Source organism: Micromys minutus (genome assembly GCF_963924665.1).
Source record: "Micromys minutus genome assembly, chromosome: 1".
NCBI classification, from domain to species: domain Eukaryota; kingdom Metazoa; phylum Chordata; class Mammalia; order Rodentia; family Muridae; genus Micromys; species Micromys minutus.
The window spans coordinates 225,238,220-225,259,048 of NC_137969.1; the positions used below are offsets into that span (position 1 = coordinate 225,238,220).

At 40.8% G+C, this 20,829-nt stretch overlaps 1 protein-coding gene across 1 annotated transcript in view; it reads left to right on the forward strand.

Moving 5' to 3' along the window:
* The window catches only part of EXD2 (exonuclease 3'-5' domain containing 2), a 35,437-nt gene extending 15,917 nt beyond the window's left edge, over positions 1 to 19,520 (forward strand). Inside the window, exons 3-9 of the mRNA XM_080939266.1 lie at positions 195 to 451; positions 5,213 to 5,339; positions 11,498 to 11,829; positions 12,844 to 12,950; positions 13,354 to 13,489; positions 14,713 to 15,069; positions 17,843 to 19,520. Coding sequence (XP_080795392.1) covers positions 195 to 451; positions 5,213 to 5,339; positions 11,498 to 11,829; positions 12,844 to 12,950; positions 13,354 to 13,489; positions 14,713 to 15,069; positions 17,843 to 18,059 — 1,533 coding nt within the window. The 3' untranslated portion in view covers positions 18,060 to 19,520. The remainder of the gene's footprint in view (positions 1 to 194; positions 452 to 5,212; positions 5,340 to 11,497; positions 11,830 to 12,843; positions 12,951 to 13,353; positions 13,490 to 14,712; positions 15,070 to 17,842) is intronic.
* Positions 19,521 to 20,829: the final 1,309 nt, after the last annotated feature.

Genomic DNA, 20,829 nt, shown 5'->3' on the forward strand with positions numbered 1-20,829 from the left:
CATATTTCTTAGAACAGGTTCTTGTTGCATTTAGCTTCAAATTCCTTTGGTAATAAAGATGTATCTCTTATATTGCTTTGTTGTTGCTGCTGCTGGGTTTTTTGTTTTGTTTTATTTTTTGTTTTGGCCAGAGTTTCCTTTTGTCATGCTGCTGTGTAAGGATATGACCTATGCTCTGTCTTGTTCCTTTACAGGTGAATTTGGAAGGCAAAGCCAGTCCTTTGTCACTCCTACAGATGGCTTCCCCAAGTGGCTTCTGTGCATTGGTTCGCTTGCCCAGGCTGATATATGGAGGCAAAACACTACCCAGAACGCTCTTGGATATATTGGCAGATGGTGCTATCTTGAAAGTAGGAGTGGGATGCTCAGAAGATGCCAACAAGCTTCTACAGGATTATGGCCTCATTGTTAGGGGATGTCTGGACCTCCGCTACCTAGCCATGAAGCAGGGGTACGGTTTGTATGCATGCCAGGATTCCTGTGGGGGCAAGCATTGTTTGTGAGCTGTAGTTAATTAGTGACCAATAATGAAACATTTAGAATTCGTTAGAAACCTAAAGGCTTTGGAAATGCATTTTGAATTTGTGAGGAGACGTTATCAATGTCTGAGAAAGTTTAGTTGGCTAAAATTTCTTTTTTGATGAAACTCTCTAATGATGTAAAGGGGAGGTTATAAACCAGTGGCCCAGTAGCTAAGTTAGAGCTGTAAGCTTTGTTTATTTTTTTCCCATGTAAAATCTGTTTTAAAATCAGAAGACTAGATATAAGAATCTGTATTTGTATAACTTTTCAGAAATTACATGACCTGACCTCAGAGTCCAGAGTTGTAGGTGGCAACAGTACGCCAGGTTTGGTCTTTCCATTTTTGATGTACATACTCAATTTTAAAAAATAACTTAGTTATTTTTATTTTCTGTGCATTGGTGCTTTGCCAGTATGTATGTTCGTTTATGTGTATCAGATCTTTGGAGTTACAGATCGTTGTGAACTGCCAATAGGTGCTGGAAATTGAACCTAGGTGCTCTGGAAAAGTAGTCAGTGCTCTTAACTGCTGAGCTATCTCTCCAGACCTGTGCAAACTCAGTTTACCTTTCCAAGTCCTCATCCTCACCACTCCTTGGTAAACCTAACTTCTGGTCAGCATTTGAGTTTGCAAACCCTGCTTTAGGCCCAAGTAATGGTCAACCTTGACCTTGACTTGGAGAGAGAGGCTCCATCTTAGCTCTTTCTTTGGGGGAACCAATTTCACCTCATCTTTCTGGGAGTCACATGAAATTCCTCGGGTACACACACAGTTCTCATTTATCTACTGTTGATTTATTTTCTTAAAATGTATTTATTTCCTGTTTTTATTTGTGTATTTTGCCTGCATATATGTTTATGGAGGCCAGAGGAGAACTTCAGAGTGGTGTGAGTGACTGTGGGAGTTGGAACTCAGTATGGGTTCTCTGCAAGAGCATCAAGTGCTCTAACCATTGGATCATCTCTCTGGAACCCACAGTCCTCATTTATACTGACAACTGAAATAGCCTCTTGTCCTGTCCTAAATGATAGTTACTATAAGGTGGGGGAGTGTCATAATCTCAGAGAAGACTTAGTTCAAACCTGTGCCCATCTGAGTTTTGAGCATAAGTGAATTCTTTTGGTTTGCTACCTTTTTCACTTTTTTAGTGAAGAGTATTTTTTCCTAGTATTATATGAAAATATTATTGCAAAAATTAAAACTCCTCAAATTTTGAACTAAAGAAGAAAGCTGCGTTATTTCTTTTTTGCTTGTTGGTTGGGTTGTTGTTTTTTTTTTTGTTTGTTTGTTTTTTGGGTTTTTTTTTAAAGATTTATTTATTTTATATGAGTACATTGTTGCTATCAGAAGAGGGCATCAGATCCCGTTGCATGTGGTTGCTGGGATTTGAACTCAGGACCTTTGGAAGAGCAGTCAGTGCTCTTAGCCACTGAGCCATCTATCCAGCCCGGTTGGGTTGTTTTTGAGACAGGGTTTCTCTGTGTAACAGAACAGCCCTGGCTGTCCTGGAGCTCACCAGGTTGTAGACCAGGCTGGCTTCTGATTCACAGAGAAGTACCTGTCTTAGCCTCTGGAGTGCTGGGATTAAAGGCATGTGCCACCAGCACCTGGGCCAAAAGCTGCATTTCACTAGGCCCCTCTGCATTCTTCTGTATATAGTGGGTAAGAGGTTGAGTCAGAAGCACACAGCATGTCTGGATTGTTAGTGCTATTGGTGACCAGCTATGTGACCTTTTATAAAGTACTAAACCTCACTGTTTTATCTATAGAGATAATAATCTTACCTTATAGGGTTGGTGTGAGGATTAAATGATTAAGCAATATGAAGAATTGAGGAATACTGTATGTTATATACAATACTATATGAATTTTAATATTAACTACCATTATGATCATATCACTATAATTTTGGCACAATAATTTGATTGATTTTCTGTTATCTTTCTATGCATTTGGAGACACATGAATGTATATAAATTGAAAGTGCATTGAGTTCTAAATGCAGAATAACTGAGTGTCAGTTTGGCTAAAGATGGGCTAGGTGTGGTTAATTAACTCTTATAATATCAACACACAAGATACTTAAGCAGAAGGACCTTTTTGAGGCTAGCCTGGGATAAATCATGGGCCCCTGTCTGAAAAATACCCCCCAAAAGAATTAAGTCAAAGATGAATAGTATCATGAAATGATACATATACAAGTTGTGGTTAGAAATAAAAATGAAATTGTGCATGTGTTCAGGTGCACACACAGATGTCCATGTAGGGAGGCCAGAGGTCACTGTGGAATGTCTTCAATTGTTTTTCATTTCATTTTGTGGTGGTTTAGACAGCATTGTAGCATATAGTCATAGCTGGCCTGGAACTCACTATGTAGACCAGGCTGACCTTGAACTTGAGATCAACATGCCTGTCTTTGCATCCTGGGTGCTGGGATTGAAGGCATATACCACCATCCCCAGTTCTCCACTTTATTTTTGAGATAGAGTCTCACTGAATCTTGAGTACACAGATTTGACTATACTGGTTGGCCCTCATGCCGTTGTCTCTGCCTCTTAGCCACTGGGATTACAGGTGTGTTTTGGGTTCTGGGAGATCAAGTTCCTTACGCTTACATAACAAGTACTTTACTGATTGGGTCATTCCTCCAGAACAAGAACAAAACTTGTATCAGACCTTTAATTTTATTTGGATTTTTTAAAATGTTTTCAGTACTAAGAATTGAGCTTGAGTGCTTGATTTAATTAGGAAAGCTCTATATCATTGAATGTATGTCTGGCCCAAGACCCTTTATTTTAAATGAATTTTGTTTCATAATTAAGAATTATTAACTGTTATTGATGTTCCCCAGCCCCTATTTTATTTCATTTTATTGCTGGGCCTTTGTACATACTGTCTAAGTATGTGCTTCATCACTGAGCTACACTCCAGGCTCTACTTTTGTGGTTTTTAATAAAACTAAATAAAGTTTAGTGTCTCCCCTCATATCCTTAACTTCCATAAATTTAATCAAGACCCTATGTGTTTTATTCAAGTGTGCCTGGGCTTTTTGTGTTTTTTGGACTAGGGCAATGAAATGTGACTATTGACTGCTTGTTTGGTGAGGGAAGGCCTCCTGTTTTTCCTCATTGCAGTGGTTTGGCTCCTACAATCCCTGAGGATGCTGCTGTAACACTGACAGAAGCCTCTGCCTGCCAGCTTGCTGCTCTGTGACTTCCAAATGCTCACTCTAGACCACTGTCATACATTGTCTGCTTTTATGTACTGATTTTTCTTGTTATTATTTGGGAACCAGGGATTGAATCCAGGTGCATGCTAGGCAAGTACTCTCTCACTTAGGTTTCTAAGCCATCTCTCTAGCCCAGGTCTTTACACTTTCGTCTGCATTCAAATGAGTATACACACACATACATGTCCAAAGATTTAAATATTTTAAATGAATTAATGACTAAGGTCTCATATAGCCCTGCTGGTCTCGAACTCTATATAGCTGAGCTTGATCTTGGTCCAGGAATTACAAGCATGCACCACCATACTCACTCTTAAATGTTTTCTGCATGTATTTGAATTTCATTTTTTTTTACTTGAAAGTTAGTTTCTCTGTGAGACTGTGTCCCGAGGACATGAAGAGAAATGGCTCAGCAGTTACGAGCACTTACTGCTTGCTCTTCCAGAGATCCTGAGCTCAATTCCTAGGAACTATATGGTGCCTCACATCCATCTGTAATGGGATCTGATGTCCTCTTCTTGAGTGTTTGAAGACAGCGACAGTGTTACCTACTTGTCACTCACTTGTCCATTAACATCTTTATGCAGTTATGGGGATTGGGGATTAAATTTAGGTTCACAGGGTTGGCAGGAGGTGCCCTTTGCCTTGTGCTATCTCCCTGGCCCACTTAGGAATTTCACATAAATCTCTTGGTTAGTCTCTAAGCTCAGAACAAAAAGATCCTTTTTGTTACCCCACAGCAATTTTTTAAAGGATTTATTTATGTTTATTTTATGTGTATGAGTGTTTTCCCTGCATTTATGTAAGTATTCCACATGTGTACAGTGCTTGAGGAGGCCAGAGAGGGCATCGGACTCCCTAGACTGGGATTAGAGGTGGCTACGAGCTGCCTCATGAGTGCTGGGAACCAATCCTGGGCCCTCAGCCATCTCTCCAGCTCCCTGCAGCAGTTTCAGTCAGGAAGTTTTGAAGAAGAAATACTTGCTTGTTTTTATACTCTTGTCTCCCCGATGAAAACAGCCTTGTCATTTTTCTTCATACATAAGAAAGTTAGGCATGAGCACCATGGAAGAACATTTAGTCTGTTGACAATTCTCCTTCCTAATAGTGCAGCAATGAATATCCACTTATGTATCGTTTTCCTTTGGATAAACTCCCAGAGAAGCAATTGTTAGATCAGAGCATTTTTCTATTTGAGTTTTTAATAGTTACTAATTACTAAATTTTTTCATAATGATCATAAAGATTTCTAGTTTACACAGTTTATATGAGGCTAATTGATTTTTATGTTCTCTTGATACTAGATGTACTTGTTTAAAAAACAAAACACTGCGATCTGGTAGCAGATAACCATTTTCTTTGATTTCTCATGTTTATTTGTGTTCATTGGTCATTTAAAATTTTTTTCTATGCATGCCATCTGCCCAGTTTTGATACATGGTTTTATTTGTTTCTTGTAGAAACAATATAATCTGTAATGGGCTTAGCCTGAAATCACTTGCTGAGACTATTTTGAACTTCCCACTTGACAAGTCCCTTCTACTTCGTTGCAGCAACTGGGATGCTGAGAATCTTACTGAAGACCAGGTACTTATGACCAGAGGAGTTGGTTCTAGTCTTCAATGTGAAGAAGACTAGACCAACCAGGAAGAAAGGCCTTAAAGTGACACTCAAGACAGTAATGTTTATGCTGCTTAAATGACACCAAAATTTCTATGATGTATTACTTTTGAATGTGCTAGCACTTCAGAAAATGTGTTTTTTCCAGAAATACAAATGCATAAACATTTTTTAAAGTGCTATAAATCTCACCATAAGAAATAGTAAACAGCTATCTGCCTTTGTCACCCTATTTCTTCTTTGGCCCTTCTACTCAGAGGTGACCTTTTACATTTCTTTTTGGTAATTACCATTGTTCTTTTAGATTATATGCATGTATCATTCTTTTTTATTTTTGCATAGTATATTTTGACTTTTTATACAGAAATTACAATTTGGAGTTCTTCCAGTTTCTGGGTCCCAAACAAGAATTTGTTCCCTACCCCATCTCCCCAGTATAGATACTCCACTTTCATCAGGAACAATACTTTGTTTTCTCAGGATATATGATTTGTATTTTTATTTTCTTGGTTTTCTGTACACTGTTGACTGAGTCCCAGCCTGTTTAGCAGAGTTGAAGCCCTCTTGGCTGTCTCAGATGTGTTGAGAGACTAAAAACACATGCCCAGTTTCCTATGGTTCTGTCCTTAAGTCCCTGTGCAGCCCTCTGCTAACTCCCTTATGGCTTTGCCCTCTGCTGGCTTCTTGGCCCTCCATTGTCTCTCTGTGGCCCTCTGCTGTTTTCCTGCAGCTCTTTGCTGCCCTCTTCTACTCAGGAATGTTGGCTCTCCAGACCTGCTGCCCACTGCAGTCTGAAATTTGCTTCTTTCTGTCTGTCTGTGGCTTCCCCCACTTCTCTTTTATATTGGATCCCCTGGTATCTAAATCCCATGGCTTTGTCCTCTCGTTACCCTGCATGTCTGAAAGGACAAGTGATCTCCCTCTCTTAGCTAGTGATTTGCCTATTGGCAGTTTAGGGCAGAAGCCATTTTCTTGTAAAACTTTAAAGCCATACTCCTTGTGTTCCAGCTTCTAGCATTTGAGTGTGTGACTGTTCTTTCTGGAAGTTCTCTTTCCTTCCTTGTTTGAAATCCTCAGTGAGAAACATGAGTAGAGGCCATGTTTTATACACAGTAGGGTTTAGTGACTCTTTCTGTCTGGATGGTCTTGTCTTCCAGTTCAGGAAAGAATCCTCAGATTATTTTCTTTGATGTTTACTACTCTCCTCTTTTTTTTTCTTTAAAGAACTTATTGTTTTTGGATTATTGGATTCCCCCAAATTGATCCTTTAATTTTCTTTTTCTTGAGGTAGTCTCTGCTGTCCTGTCTCTGTCTCCTGTCTTGAGGTAGGAGTTCTGGTAGTACAGATTCGTGCTGCTGCATCTGGCTTTTTATACAGGTCCGGTTGGAACTGAGGTCATCAAGCTGCAGAACCAGCACTTCACCTGCAGGCCTGAGCACACTGTTGACACAGCCTTTGTCTCATTTAGAATATTAGTCTCTTCACAGAGTGGAAAGGATTTCTGCTTTCCTTCCATTTCCAGCATCACCTCTTTCTCCTCAGAGCTCCTTATAAATGCTTCTCCTTGGCTTTCATGTGAGGGATTTTTCCAGATGTTTAAACCTTGGTTGTCTGTTCATATGTAAGAAGGAGACATAAGGTTAAAGATGTATCTTTTATAGCATGCCTGGACTTAGTTTTCAGTATCATACACACACACACACACACACACACACACACACACACACACACACAAGAGACCAAAACAACAAAAAGAAAGAGAGACATAAAAACTGATAAGAAAAGCCAGGTGTGATGAGGTATGTCTTTAATTCTAACAGAGGCTGTCAGAACCCTAAGTTTGAGGCCAGCCTGGTCTGCAGGTTGAATTCCAAAACCACCAGGGCTACAGAGAGAAACCCTATCTCTAAAATAAATAAATAAATAAATAAATAAATAAATAAATAAATAAATAAAGAATCTGATGAGATGCATCAGCTGATGAATAAATAAAATGTAGGTGCACAGTGTTGTATTACTCAACAAGGAAAAGGTACATGCCATAAACATGTGATCCTCTTGGCTTGGCCTTCCAAGTGCTGGCACTTCACACATGTGCCAATTTCTCAGCTTTAATAGGATTGAATATTAATAGAATCATGTCACATGAAGCAGGGCATGGTGGCTCACAACTGTAACTATTAGAAATTTTCTTTCCTGTCTGGTTCTTGTCTCCTGACCAAGACGATTGAGGTACACATTTAGGAGTAAGCAGAAGATAGAGGATGTATTTAATGAAAATAAAAGCAGCTCTTCATAGCTAAGATTTAGTTATTTCTTTTATGTATATGAGTACACTGTAGCTGTCTTCAGACACACCAGAAGAGGGCATCAGATCTCATTACAGATGGTTGTGAGCCACCATGAGGTCTGGGAATTGAACTCAGGACCCCTGAAAGAATAGTGGTCAGTGCTTTTAACCACTGAGCCATCTCTCTGGCCTGGGGTTGGCTTTTAAAATGAGGAACAAAGAAGGCAATCCCAGTTGCTAGTAAATTGGGAGGAAAGGTGGGGACCAATTAGGGAGAGCTCTCCAAGTACAAAGACCTGATTCTGTTGTGTCAGTTGTCAGGGAACATGACCAGGCTGGCCTCCAGCTCAGAGCGATACATCTGCCTCTGCCCCCAGAGTGCTGGGATTAAAGGCACCACCTACCTGCAAGAGTTAATAATTCTTAATTGGGGCCAGCAATATGGTACAGTGGATAATAACTAAGCCTGAAAAACCTTAATTCAGTCCCTAGGATCCACTTGGTAGGAGGAGAGAATTGACTCTAGCATGTTGTTCTCTAACGTCTATACACACACTGTGGCATATGCAGCCATACATACATGCAAATAAATTAGTGTAACAAAATATTTAACAATACTGTTTTTCTCTAATTAGAAGTATAACTGGAGGGATTTCAGAGTGCAAGAGCCTGGAGAGATGGCTCAGCAGTTATTCGTACTGCTGCTCTTCCAGAGGGCCCAAATTCTATTCCCAGCTGTAAATATATTGACTCACAACCACCTGGAAGTATTCCAGGAGATCCATGGGCACCAATCACAATGCATACATATATGCAGGCAAATACTTATAGACGTAAAATAATAATACATAAATCTTTTAAAAAATTCAGAGAATAATATTTGCTCTTGATGTTTAAAAGGTGTTCTAAGACAGCCAGGGCTTCACAGAGAAACTCTATTTTGGAAAAACAAAAAGGAACAGACAGACAAAACTAGTAGTTGAGTAGACAGCAATTACAGCAGGACTTTGGGGTCTAGTGGGCCCCTTTTCAGTGGCTATGGTTAGTCAGCTGTCAGAAATTGTGTATCTGATAGGTTATTTCTGTGCTACCAGTGAAATGAGCTAGTTCAAGCCAGATTGGAATATATTAAGTGCATGTTTATTGGGAATCTGCTCTCTGGCAAGTTCACTGGCCCCAAGGATTGAGGCCAGGGGAGTCACTATGTGAAGACAGAGATGTGGGGGTTTGGGGTGGGGGGATGGAGAGAAAGGGCAAGAGTGCACAGAGAGTAGAGAAAGAGAAAAAGAGACCAAAATGCCTCTGGGGAAAGGGCAGTCTATTCCCTGGGCTGTAAAGTTGAGGGTTGTGGGCTGGGTATGCCAGGTGGGGACTGAGGGATGCTGGGAGAACCTGGAGGCCAGATCTGTTTTGTTATGTAAAATATGCACCTCAGTCCCTTGTGCTGGATCCTAAACCAGACATCCCAGCCTTTTGTTGATTATAAATGAATAAGGAGCAACATAATTATCTCTGTGTACTTCCTGCTAACATTGGGGTACCATTATGGGGTGTGGGCAAAAAGGTGGTATGTTGGCTAAGTCCGGGATGAGCTGGTTGTGTCACTGCTGTCCAGGCTATGGGACGATCTAGGGGTAGGACTGTGCAGACCCGGGTGATGCAGTCTGTGGGTATTTATGGGTAACTGTTTTACAGAACCTGGATGCGGGTGCTGAGGGGACACTTAGATGTTAGGGGCAGAAATAAAATTAAGGAGTATAGGAAAAAACCTTTTTCTTGGGTGTACATTTTGAAACTCTTGGGCCTGTGGTCTTGGTAATTGGAGGAGGGGTGGATATTCCCAGGACCAGGGAAAGGGAAATAGATCTACCCTCAGGAATAGGCAGGAGGGAGGGAAGCAGGCTGTCAATTGACAGTTCTGATCTTGAGTTCATTTGATCTGATGGATTCAAGTGGATTCGTTCCTTGAAGCTTATAAAAATCTTAAGTTTACAAAAAAATAAACCCTTCATAACTTGTACTTATCAACATCAAAATACCTTCCCAGACCTTCAAACATTTCTTAGAACCTCTAACACTTTCTTGGAAGCTTTGAGCATCTGTTCCCTCTGGCTGCTTGGTTTCCCCAGAAATGAATTTTTTAGCTCACCCTTAGAGGTAAGTCTTTAGTATTTTGTATAGTTCTATGTAGGCCTTCAGTTTAGCTATTATGTGATTTACATTTTTTGAAAAGATACATTTATTTTTATTTTATGTGCACTGGTATTTTGCCTGCATATATGTCTGTGTGAGGGTGTCAGCTCTCTAGAACTGGAGTTACAGACAACTATGAGCTGCCATCTGACTGCCAGGAGTTGAACTTGGATCCTTTGAAAGAGCAACCAGTGCTGAGCCATCCCTCCAGCCCTTGTGATTTAAATTTTTACTATTTGGAGGCCAGAAGAGGTAGTCTCTTGGCCTTGGTCAGACAAATTGATAAGTGTTAGAAAGTAGTTTTGTTTTGTTTTCTTCTTATTTCCAGTTCATCATTGACCTTACAGATACCCTGTCTAACTCTAGGTCTCAACCTTTGGTTGTCTTCAAGTCAGTTACTAGTTCATCCTTTCAAAACATTAGGGAAATTTTAGCAGAATTTGTTTAGGTTAATAGAAACCTGTGGCAGAATTCAAGGCATTGAATTATATGAGTTTGTTTTCCATAGCAGTTTCTGTTGGTTGTAACCCTGAGTAAGTTACTTCTTTGTGCCTTGAAACAGATAAGATCTTGGTGTGTAGCCGTAGATAACCTGGAAATGTATGTAGACCAGGCTGCCTGCTTCTGTTGGGATTAAATGTATGTGCCACCAAACTTGCTTTTTTCTTGTTAGTGGTGGTAGTAAATGAAAAAATGGCTTTATTAAGATTAATTTCTAGGAATGGAAAGATGACTTAGCGGTTAAGAGTACTGACTGCTCTTCCAGAGGTCCTGAGTTCAGTTTCCAGCAACCATCCAGTGGCTCACAACCATCTGTAATAGGATCTGATGCCCTCTTCTGGTGTGTCTGAGGACAGAGACAATGTACTCATATACATAATATAAATAAATTTTAAAAATTAATTTTATATAATAAAATTTACTTATTTAAAATGTTACGTATAATAACATATACCTCTAATATTATCATTAGGAACTGGAGTCAGGAATGTCTCTAGCTCAAGACCATTCCAACCTATATAGCTAGATTCTGCTAATTCTAGATAGGGTTAGGAGCTCCAGCGATTCATCTGTTTTCCAGTTCTGGGATTGCCGGTGAATGTCACCATGCCCAGTTTTTTACATGGGTTCTGGGGGTCAAGCTCATGTCTTGCAAAGCAAGCACTTCACTGAACCATTCATCCAACTGCCATAATAAGACTTTTATTTTTGTTTGCTTTTATATTAAAGATAGAACCTCACATCAGAAGCTCATGGCGTCCTTAAACTCAATGTAGTCTGGCGGGTCTCCTGACTCAGTTTCCCAAGTGCTGGGACTAAAGGCAGAAATACAAGAGAGAGGTGGGGGGATGTTTGAATACAGGTGTTTTATTTGTTTGTTTTCTGGGTTGAGGGTTTCTCTGTGTAGCCCTGGCTGTCCTGGAACTCACTCTGCAGATCTTGAACTCAGAGATCTGCTTGCCTCTGTCTCCCAAGTGCTGGGATTAAAGGCCACCACCACCATTTGGCTTAATCCAGGGTTTTAATGCTACTAAGCAAGTGTCACCCTGAGTGGTATTTCAAGGCATTTGTAATTGACTTTGAGGGTACTCTGTCTGGCTTGTCTTCCATATCCCACTGACCTCTGGCTTTTCTCTTTAGGTAACTTATGCTGCCAGGGATGCACAGATTTCAGTGGCTCTCTTTCTCCATCTTCTTGGACACCCTTTCTCTAGAAATTTCTATGAAGAGGAAAACAATGACCAAATCAACTGGCAAAAAGTCTTGGAGAAATGCAGGAATATGGTAGACATCCCATTCCGAAGCAAAGGACTTGGCCGGCTGGGTGAAGAGGTTAATGGGGAAGCACTGGAGTCCCAGCAGAAGCCAAGAAATAGAAAGGCTAAGACTGATGGGATGGTGCCAGGCAACAACCAAGGGAGAGACCCCAGGAAGCATAAGAGGAAGCCCCTGGGGGTGGGCTATTCTGCCAGGTAACCCTTATGTTCCCTGATGTTACCCTGAGCTTTACCAGCAAAGCCTCCAGGGTCACCTTCATGCCTTTAGTGACATTTGCACTATGCTTCTCTTTGTCTTTTTCTTCTTTTTCCCATCTCTCACTTTTCTATTTGTCAAATGAAATAGAGATGAAGAGAATTTCAAACCCATGCTTTGTCACCAACCCTAGCGTCACCTTAGGCCTGTAACTTTATTTGCTTACCAGGTAGATACACTTGCTGCCAAACCTAACGACCTGAGTTAAGTCTTCAGGACCCGCATGGTAGAAGGACAGAACTGACTCCTAAAATTGTCCTCTGATCTTCACGTGCACGTGTGCCTCTCCTCCAGAATAAATGAGTTATAATAAAATATTTAAGGAGATATAAATTTTGTTTGAGACAGCTATGAACATGAAGTCCTCATACTTACCAGGAGAAATGCACCTTAAGATTTCTTGTTAATTTAGAGTGATTTTAGCCTCACACAACTTTATTGTGTAGCTAGTGGGAATCTCCTGTGTGACTGACGCCTCTCGAGGAGGATGCTGTGAATGGGAGTGTGATCCCTAGAACATGGCACCTTTAGGAATTAGATGATTAAGTTGAAGGAAACATTGCGTGTGAGCCAGAAATCAACCCACGTGGCCCTCAATTCTTTATATTGAACTTTTACCGTTTTAATTTAGTGTTTAATTCAGTGATTTGGCAGTTTATTAGTGCTATATTCCTGTTTACATTCACAGGAAAACTCTGTGAATACCACCTAACTCACTTCCCAGCATCTCAGTCCATAGGTATAAGAATTAGAGGTGTCATTTATAGCTCTGCTTCCCAGCCGATACAGATTGAGAGTCGAGTGTGGTTTCTTGCCTCCTTGCTTTTTTCTACATGTCTGATTTGATTTTGATTCTGTTGTTGAGAATAATTTGAGTCATTCAGAAAAGCATGTGGGAAGGTCTTGGGAAGCTTGACCTACAGCTTTTAGTATGAGATTTCTTTTCCCTGCAGAAAATCACCTCTCTATGATAACTGCTTTCTCCAAGCTCCTGATGGACAGCCCTTGTGCACCTGTGACCGGAGGAAAGCTCAATGGTACCTGGACAAAGGCATCGGAGGTGTGAAACTCATCTGCCATATTTGTTTATAAATAGGGCCCTGTGAGTAGGGTGTGGAAGAGGGTGAGAGGAGGAAGACAAAGAAGCCTTGAGATGTTTGGGGCTGGGTGGTCATAACCTGGTTCTCTGCTTGCACACAAAGAACAATGGTTCAGAGTGCTTCTTGGGGGATGGAGAGATGGCTCAGCAGTTAAGAGCAAAATTCCCAGCAACCACATGGTGGCTCACAACCATCTGTAATGGGATCCGATGCCCTCTTCTGGTGTGTCTGAAGATGGCTACAGGCTACATTGTACTCATACACATAAAATGAATGAATAAATCTTTTTATTAAAAAAAAAAAAGTGCTTCTTGGGAGCAGAGGTGGGAGTGCCCAGCACTAATGTGTTTTCTTTTTCCTAAGAGCTGGTGAGTAAAGAACCTTTTGTGGTCAGGCTACAGTTTGAACCTGCAGGAAGACCTGAGTCCCCAGGAGATTATTATTTGATGGTTAAAGAGAACCTGTGTGTTGTCTGTGGCAAGACAGATACCTACATCCGGTGAGTAAAGTATCAGACTAAGTAATCTACCTCCTGTGGCAATTGCTATGTCGTCACATGTTGAGCCCTCAGATACCTTGGTTGAGTTTTCCCACAATGGCAGAGAGACTCAGCTCTACAAACACCACAGTTTTTCTAGCAGCTTCATCTTCCTGCCATCTCTCATGGCCTCTGTTCCCCTTAAAGGAGACTTTGAAGCTGTATCCCTGGATCCTTCCCTGAAGCTCTTGAGCTTTCTGAGCCTTAGTGTTGGTTATAGTCTTCCAAGGCTGTTCTTTTACATTAGGGTTCTCACAGTGAATGTGAGGCTGACCACTGGGTTTACATACCTTTCTCCCTGCCCTGTACAGTAATTCGCTCTCCTCCTTCCCTCTTAACTTCTCTCCATCTTTGCTTCCCCATTCCCTCTCTTCCTTCCACCATTTTGGTGTGTTTTGTTATTCTCTATTTTCTGGTGTTATTGTTATGATCACTTTTTCTCATTTTGAGACAATATTTCTTCTTATATTTTATTTACTTATGTGTTTTTTAGAGACAGTGTTTCTCTGTGTAGCCCTGACTGTCTTAGAACTCCCTCCATAGATCAGACTGGCGAAGAACTCAAAGATCTGACAGCCTCTTCCTCTCCAGCACTGGGATTAAAGGCGTGTGCTGCCATCGCCTGGCTGAGTAGCCTTGGGTATGGCTGTCCCGCTGACTTAGTTTCCAGCTGGAGTTGGAGGCATGTGCCACCATGCTACTCTTCACTGGCTCACCTCCCCCTCCTTTCCCTGCACCATGAGATGACTGTTGATACTGAGAGTTTTCCTGAGAACGCAGTTCTGCTTGAAAATGATGACAGGCCTTGGTGAGCCAGGAGTAATGTCTTCAGATAAAGGAAATTGGTCTGCTTAGCCCACTGAACTTCTTTGAAATTGGTTGTGAAGGTATCAAAAGCCAATATAATATTATTTCTCTGAGAGTTCCCTTCCTAGGAACTTGGTAGTTGTTTTCAGCCTCCGCCAATGAAGCATGATAGCATGTAGTCTGTACTTTAAGGGAGAGGACCCCAAAGCTCAGGTAGATAAGGCCAGCAGGGAGCCTGAGAGTCATATAGGTAGTATTGCCTTATGTAACCTCTGTTGAGTTGTGCTGCCCAAGCCTTCCAGTATCTCACTTTCTGGCTCCATATATGCTCTGTGTCATAAGGTAATAACATTGCTTTTGGGGTGGACTCATTCCAGGAAAAATATAATTCCACATGAGTACCGCAAGCATTTCCCTATTGAGATGAAGGACCACAACTCCCATGATGTGCTCCTGCTCTGCACCTCCTGCCATGCCATCTCTAACTACTATGACAACCATCTGAAGCAGCAGCTGGCCAAGGAGTTCCAGGCTCCCATTGGCTCAGAGGAGGGCCTACGCCTGCTGGAAGATCTAGAGCGTAGGCAGGTGCGTTCTGGAGCCAGAGCCCTGCTCAATGCAGAGAGCCTACCTGCCCATCGGAAAGAGGAGCTGCTGCATGCACTCAGGGAGTTTTATAACACAGATATTGTTACAGAGGAGATGCTTCAAGAGGCCGCCAGCCTGGAGACCAGGTACAACTTACGGTTCAGAGAAAGAATGGGGTATGACCCAGTCACAGCAACTTTCACTGCTTCATGAGAACGCTTGTCACAGTCACAGTGCTTACTTAGCCACATGCTTATTATAATCCAGTGTCTGTTTGTCTAAGATTCTGTGGGGCAGAATCAAAAAATCTGAGAATTTCCTTCTCATAAGAGAAGGTAAGATGGCTCCACAGGTTAAGGCACTTGCTGCCAATCTGACAGCTTCACTTGGATCCCTAGGACCTGCATGGCAAATCAAGATAATTAATTTCTAAAAGGTGTCCTTGAACCTCCACACATGCCATGACATGCTTGTGCTTGTGTGCACACACTCGAGTGCCATACACACTTATACACACACACACAATACTTAAAGAAAATGTGAATTTTTTAAAAACAATATTTATTTATTATGTATACACAGTTCTGCCTGCATGTATGCCTGCAGACCAGAAGATGGCATCAGATCTCATTACAGATGGCTGTGAGCCACCATGTGGTTGCTGGGCATTGAACTCAGGACCTTTGGAAGAACAGTCTTAACCTCTGATCCATCTCCCCAACCCTGTGCCTTTATTTTTTTTTAAGAACTTTGCCAATTGTGAGGTATCTGTTGTTGACTCTATAAGATCATATGTCAAATTAAGTGGAGTTGGGGCTAATGATTATTTTTTTGTAGAGGTAAATCCTAAAGTTAGCACATAAGATGAAAATAGTAGTCAATTAATACCTTAAAAATCTCTGAATTGCCATTAAGTAGAGTATATGTGGTTTTGTGTCTCTCACCTCACACCTCAGTATGTGAGACTTTTGACCGGTGCATTCAGTCAAATTTCCTGTCTTACTGCTCTAATTGTTCAGACCCACTAAGTAGAATTTTGAGCAAACAGCTCTCATATTTAATTTTTTTCGTCTTTCTTTTCTTTTCCCCTCTTTCCTTGTGAGTATATAGTTAAATGCATATGACATAACTCCGTGTTCCTAAACAGGAAGTTTACAGTCCTGGGGCATAAGCAGATGCGTGGCTCCAACAGTAAGAACTGTGGGTTACTGTGCAGCTTTCAGTTTAGAGGATTATCTCATCAATAGGACTAGAGGTGCACAAAACTCTGGGAACGAGGCTGAATGCCTAAAGTGTTTTGTTATCAGTAATAAGAAATGTAAAATATTTATTTATAAATAGCAGCAAATAATTATTTCTTTTATTCAAAAGGTACTTATTTCACCCATGCTACTGAGCTCTTACAGTTCAGACAGCAAGTATCTACTGAGAGATCCTTACAGAGACACTGAAGCACTCGGCACCAAACTAACAGGCCACATTAATTGCCTCTTTATTTCTAATCGCAACCTAATGACTTCATTTATATCTCATATTTTTAATTATTCAACATTTTTAAAGTGTCTTTTTAAATTTTATCTCTACTTTATGTACTCATAGTATAAATGTTATTTTCTAAGTTTTAATTAAATACTGTGAGGCTAAAGTTAAATAACTTGTCAAGGCCACATTATATTAGGGAGACTGCCTTTGACTAATTCCCAAATGAACTTCTTAATTTTTTTTCATTTATCAGTGTACACACACACACATACACACTCACATACACACACACACACACACACATACACACACACACACACACACACACACACATTCGTGAATGCTTGCTTGTATCTGGGTATATATGTGTACCATAGCATGTGTGACAGGTCAAAGAACTTTTAGAAATTGATTCTTTCCTTTCAACACTGAGAACAGACCGTTTGGGGACAGATTGAAAATAGTGGGGTTAGGCATGATGACATTTGGGAGGGAGAAGCAGGTGGATCTGTGTGACTTCAAGCCAGCCTGGTTTATATAATGAGTTCCTGGACAGCCAGGGCTACCTAGAGAGACCTTGTCACCAAAAAAAAAAAAAAAAAAAAAAAAAAAAAAAAAAGTAGGAAATAATGAACCATCTGCAAAGTTGCTGAGCTGGTTGAGGCTTAGGATGAGGGATTGGAAATATAGATGTTGGGAGAGAAGGAAGCTTGGGAGCAGGTATTTTTTTTTTTTTTTTTTTTTTTTTTTGAGAAAGATGGTTTCACTGTCTTGAAGAAGGTGGGAGCTTTTGGGAGGTTCTGTTCACATAGTACCAGCCGTTTTCATGGTTTCCTGTCTAGCTAAGGACTAGGCAGGTGTTCATCTTTTGCTGTACACTGTTTGCACAGCTGAGCAGCCTCAGGAACTTTCACTGTGACTGCCATACTCTTTGCCAGTGTTGTCTGACATACTTTCTGTGAAGAAGAAGGCACTAAAGAGTGGATCACCTTGAAGTTTACACCTAGGTCTGCCGGTGTTCTGAGAAAGCAGACTGACTTAACAGCTCTATTTTAATACTGATATGGTTTAAGATTAATAATTAATGACTTACAGGGAAGTAAGTTGTTCCCTGAGTATCCTCGAACCATCAAATACAAGATCAATATTTCTAATCCATCATCAGCCAGGCAAGATCTCCCTTTAGGGATGAATGTATGTGGCCTTCCCATTAATATAACTCAAAACCCCCAAGTGCCTCCAGTCTAAGCCTATATCCCACATATTGAAAAAACACAGAGGTAAAAAAGAAAGAGAGAGAGAGAAAAACAGGTTTTTTAAAAGGTATTTTGTAAGCATTTAAAATAGTGTGTCCTTTGGGGTCTAGCTCTTTATCTGCCTATGAGATTGTCCAGTGCTTGTTTTGCTCAGACCCTTTACAACTTCATGTTTTGGCAGGATATACAATGAAAGTTATATTCCTCATGGTCTAAAGGTGGTACAGCGTCACACCGAGGGTGGGCTGCGTTCCCTCATGCAGCTGGAGAGCCGCTGGCGTCAGCACTTCCTGGACTCCATGCAGCCTAAGCACCTGCCCCAGCAGTGGTCTGTGGACCACAACCATCAGAAGCTGCTCCGAAAGTATGGGGATGACCTTCCCATCAAGTTGTCATGACTACTGCTTCCTGCAGGTCAGGACAGGCAGGAAGCAGGAGCCAAGTCAAAATCACCTCCTACCGTTTAATGTTCTTATGGTTGAAGCCCTGGTAACTCAGCTCAGAATGCTAACCTACACTGATCCCCAGGTACTTCTGATGGAGCAAGGCTGTTGTTTGAAGGGGAGCTTATGGTTTTGAATTTTAGTTGAGGAGTCTATTCTTTTCTCCCCTTTCTCTCCTATTTTTGTGTGCAAAAGAGGCTTGGCCTTCACTTTCACGCCCTCTCTCTGCTTGTCCTGCTAAGAGGGAGAAGTCTTCACTGAAGTAACTTGTCAGACCTTGGGAAGATGTTTGTAATTCTCTTTGCTGCATTGGTTTTTCCAGGCCAGAGAGAAAACTTGTTCCAGAGTTGAAGAAGTGACCCAGGAGTCACATTCATATTCCCAGTTCAGCCCCACGATTTTAATCTGTCTTGCTCTCCCATCTGCATTTGTTTGGGGTCCATTCCAACTCTATTGTGTGAATTTATTTTACATGCTTGGAAATGTTACCACTTAATGCATACAGGACCAAAGTTCAGCTTGCTACGGGCTTCTTCCCTACCACAGGAGAAGTCCTTTTCTTGAAATGAGTGTTCAGCTGGCTGTGCTGACAAGCATGGACCCTTTCTCAGGAGAGCTTTGATACAGTGTTGAGCCTCTCCTCTGATTGCATGTCTCTTGTCCTGCTTCTGAGGACTGTCATTTCTCAGAGTCAGTGCCCACTCACTTCAGTGTTCATATTCCATTGCATTTGCAATACTGACCTCTCCTTAGTACTTAATTCACTCCCAGAGCCATTTGGCCAGGTTTCAGTATGGGGTCTTAACCTCCCCTGGAGCCTAAGACACTGAAATTAACTGACACAATAGAAGTTTAAAAGGGTAATATTTCACCTTTCAAAATGTTAGACTACTACTTTGAGTATGAAATCAATTTATTAGCAATTAGTATTTTTTCTAAACTATTAGAAAAACTTTCTTATTTTATAAGATCTTAACAAACTTGAAAAGAATTTTATGGCCAGAATCCAACAAGAGTTCTATTTTGGAATTGTACCCAAGTTGGTTATACCTGATCTGACATTGATAAATAAAACAACTTCAAAGCACAAAGCTCAGTGATTGTAAATGTGAAACTTTTCTTACTAACGTTATAAAATCAGTAAGTATTTTTGGGGGAGTTGCTATTTATTCTTCAGAGAACCTGCCTCATGGCAGTACTGTGACGCATGGATATACCATACACACTGCACCACAAGCCTTTGGGTGGGTTTGCAGTCCACAAACACATGTGTATGCTACCCTCTGCCCCTCTGTCCTGCCTTCCTCTCAGACATTTCTGGATCAAGACTAGACATCCTTATAAACAAATAATACTGGCTCCTTTTTGGGAATTTATGTTTAATGTAACAGATTATCACAAAGCCTGTACCTTCTGCCTGTGGGAACTCGGTGAAAAAGCCCATAGAGGAATGGGAGGCCAGCTTGGTTCTTGGCTGTGGTAGTTACCAGGCTTCCCACAAGATGGCACTCATAGATTTGTTCTTAAATCCATTCTTGAGAAATGAGCAACTTTGTATACGTGGTCATTGAATATAACTTGTGACCTGTGTTTCAAAATATTTGTAGCTAATTTTGAGTCACTCCCATAACAAACTTTTTTTTTTTCTGGAACAAGAGAGATGGGTTCTGCCAGTCCTCATTATTCCATACGAAGAAGAGAGAAATACTGGGAAGGTCAATTAAGATAAGATATACTGGTTGCTGTATGAAAAGTAGGCTCTCCAGTGGGGTCCCCACAAGGTCCAAGAAAGCCATCAGCAAATAGAAGAGAAAGCCAGTCTGTGCAACATAGGTCCTGTATCTTTTTTCAGAAGAGTATTGCCATGTAAGTTAGAATCTATAGTCTATAATCTTATCGTGAAATTTTGAGCCTTTCCCTAAAAGTGAAAGTTGCCATCTTCAATGAGAAATTTTAGAGTAAACCCATCTTTCTGATATAAAATACACAAAGCAGGGTATGAATAACACTTTACTGTAGTCTCTGTATGCAGGAGGAAAAAGCAGGAGGGTGTTAGATTTGATGCTAACCTGGATTATACAGTGATTACATGCTCATTAGAGAGGAGCCTAAAGAAAAAATAACAGTGGTCCATCTTCCTTCTGTCTAGAGCAGATCTAGGCTTTGGTGCTTAAGAATCTTCATTCAGCCAGGTGTGGTGGTGCACACACAATCTCAGCATCTCAGCATCCCAGTACTGAGAAGCAGAGGCAGGTAGATCTCCGAGTTCCAGAGTAGCCAGAGGTATTAAAAAAAAAAAAAAAAAAAAAAAAAAACCCTGTCTCAAAAGAAAAGAAAGTCAGTATTTTAAAATATGTATATGTGTAGTATTTAAATATAAAATTAAAATTGTCATTAATGTGTGTACATGCATGTGTGTGTGTCTGATGTTTGTATGTATCCTGATTTTTTTCCCATTCACAAATATGACATCACAAGTAGTTTATCTTTAAGTCTTTGAAAATAAAGTTCTAAAATGTGCTGGCTCATGGCTCTAATCCTAACCCTTGGGAAGTAGAGGCAGGAAAATCAGAAGTTTAGTGTTATCTATCTTCAGCTACATAGTGAGTTTCAGACTATTTGAGCTACATGAACCTTTGTCTCAGAACAAAAGACAACAGAAAACCTATGAAAATGAATGTTAATATGTTTCCAGTAGCTCTCTTTTGTTCATGTAGCCCCATGC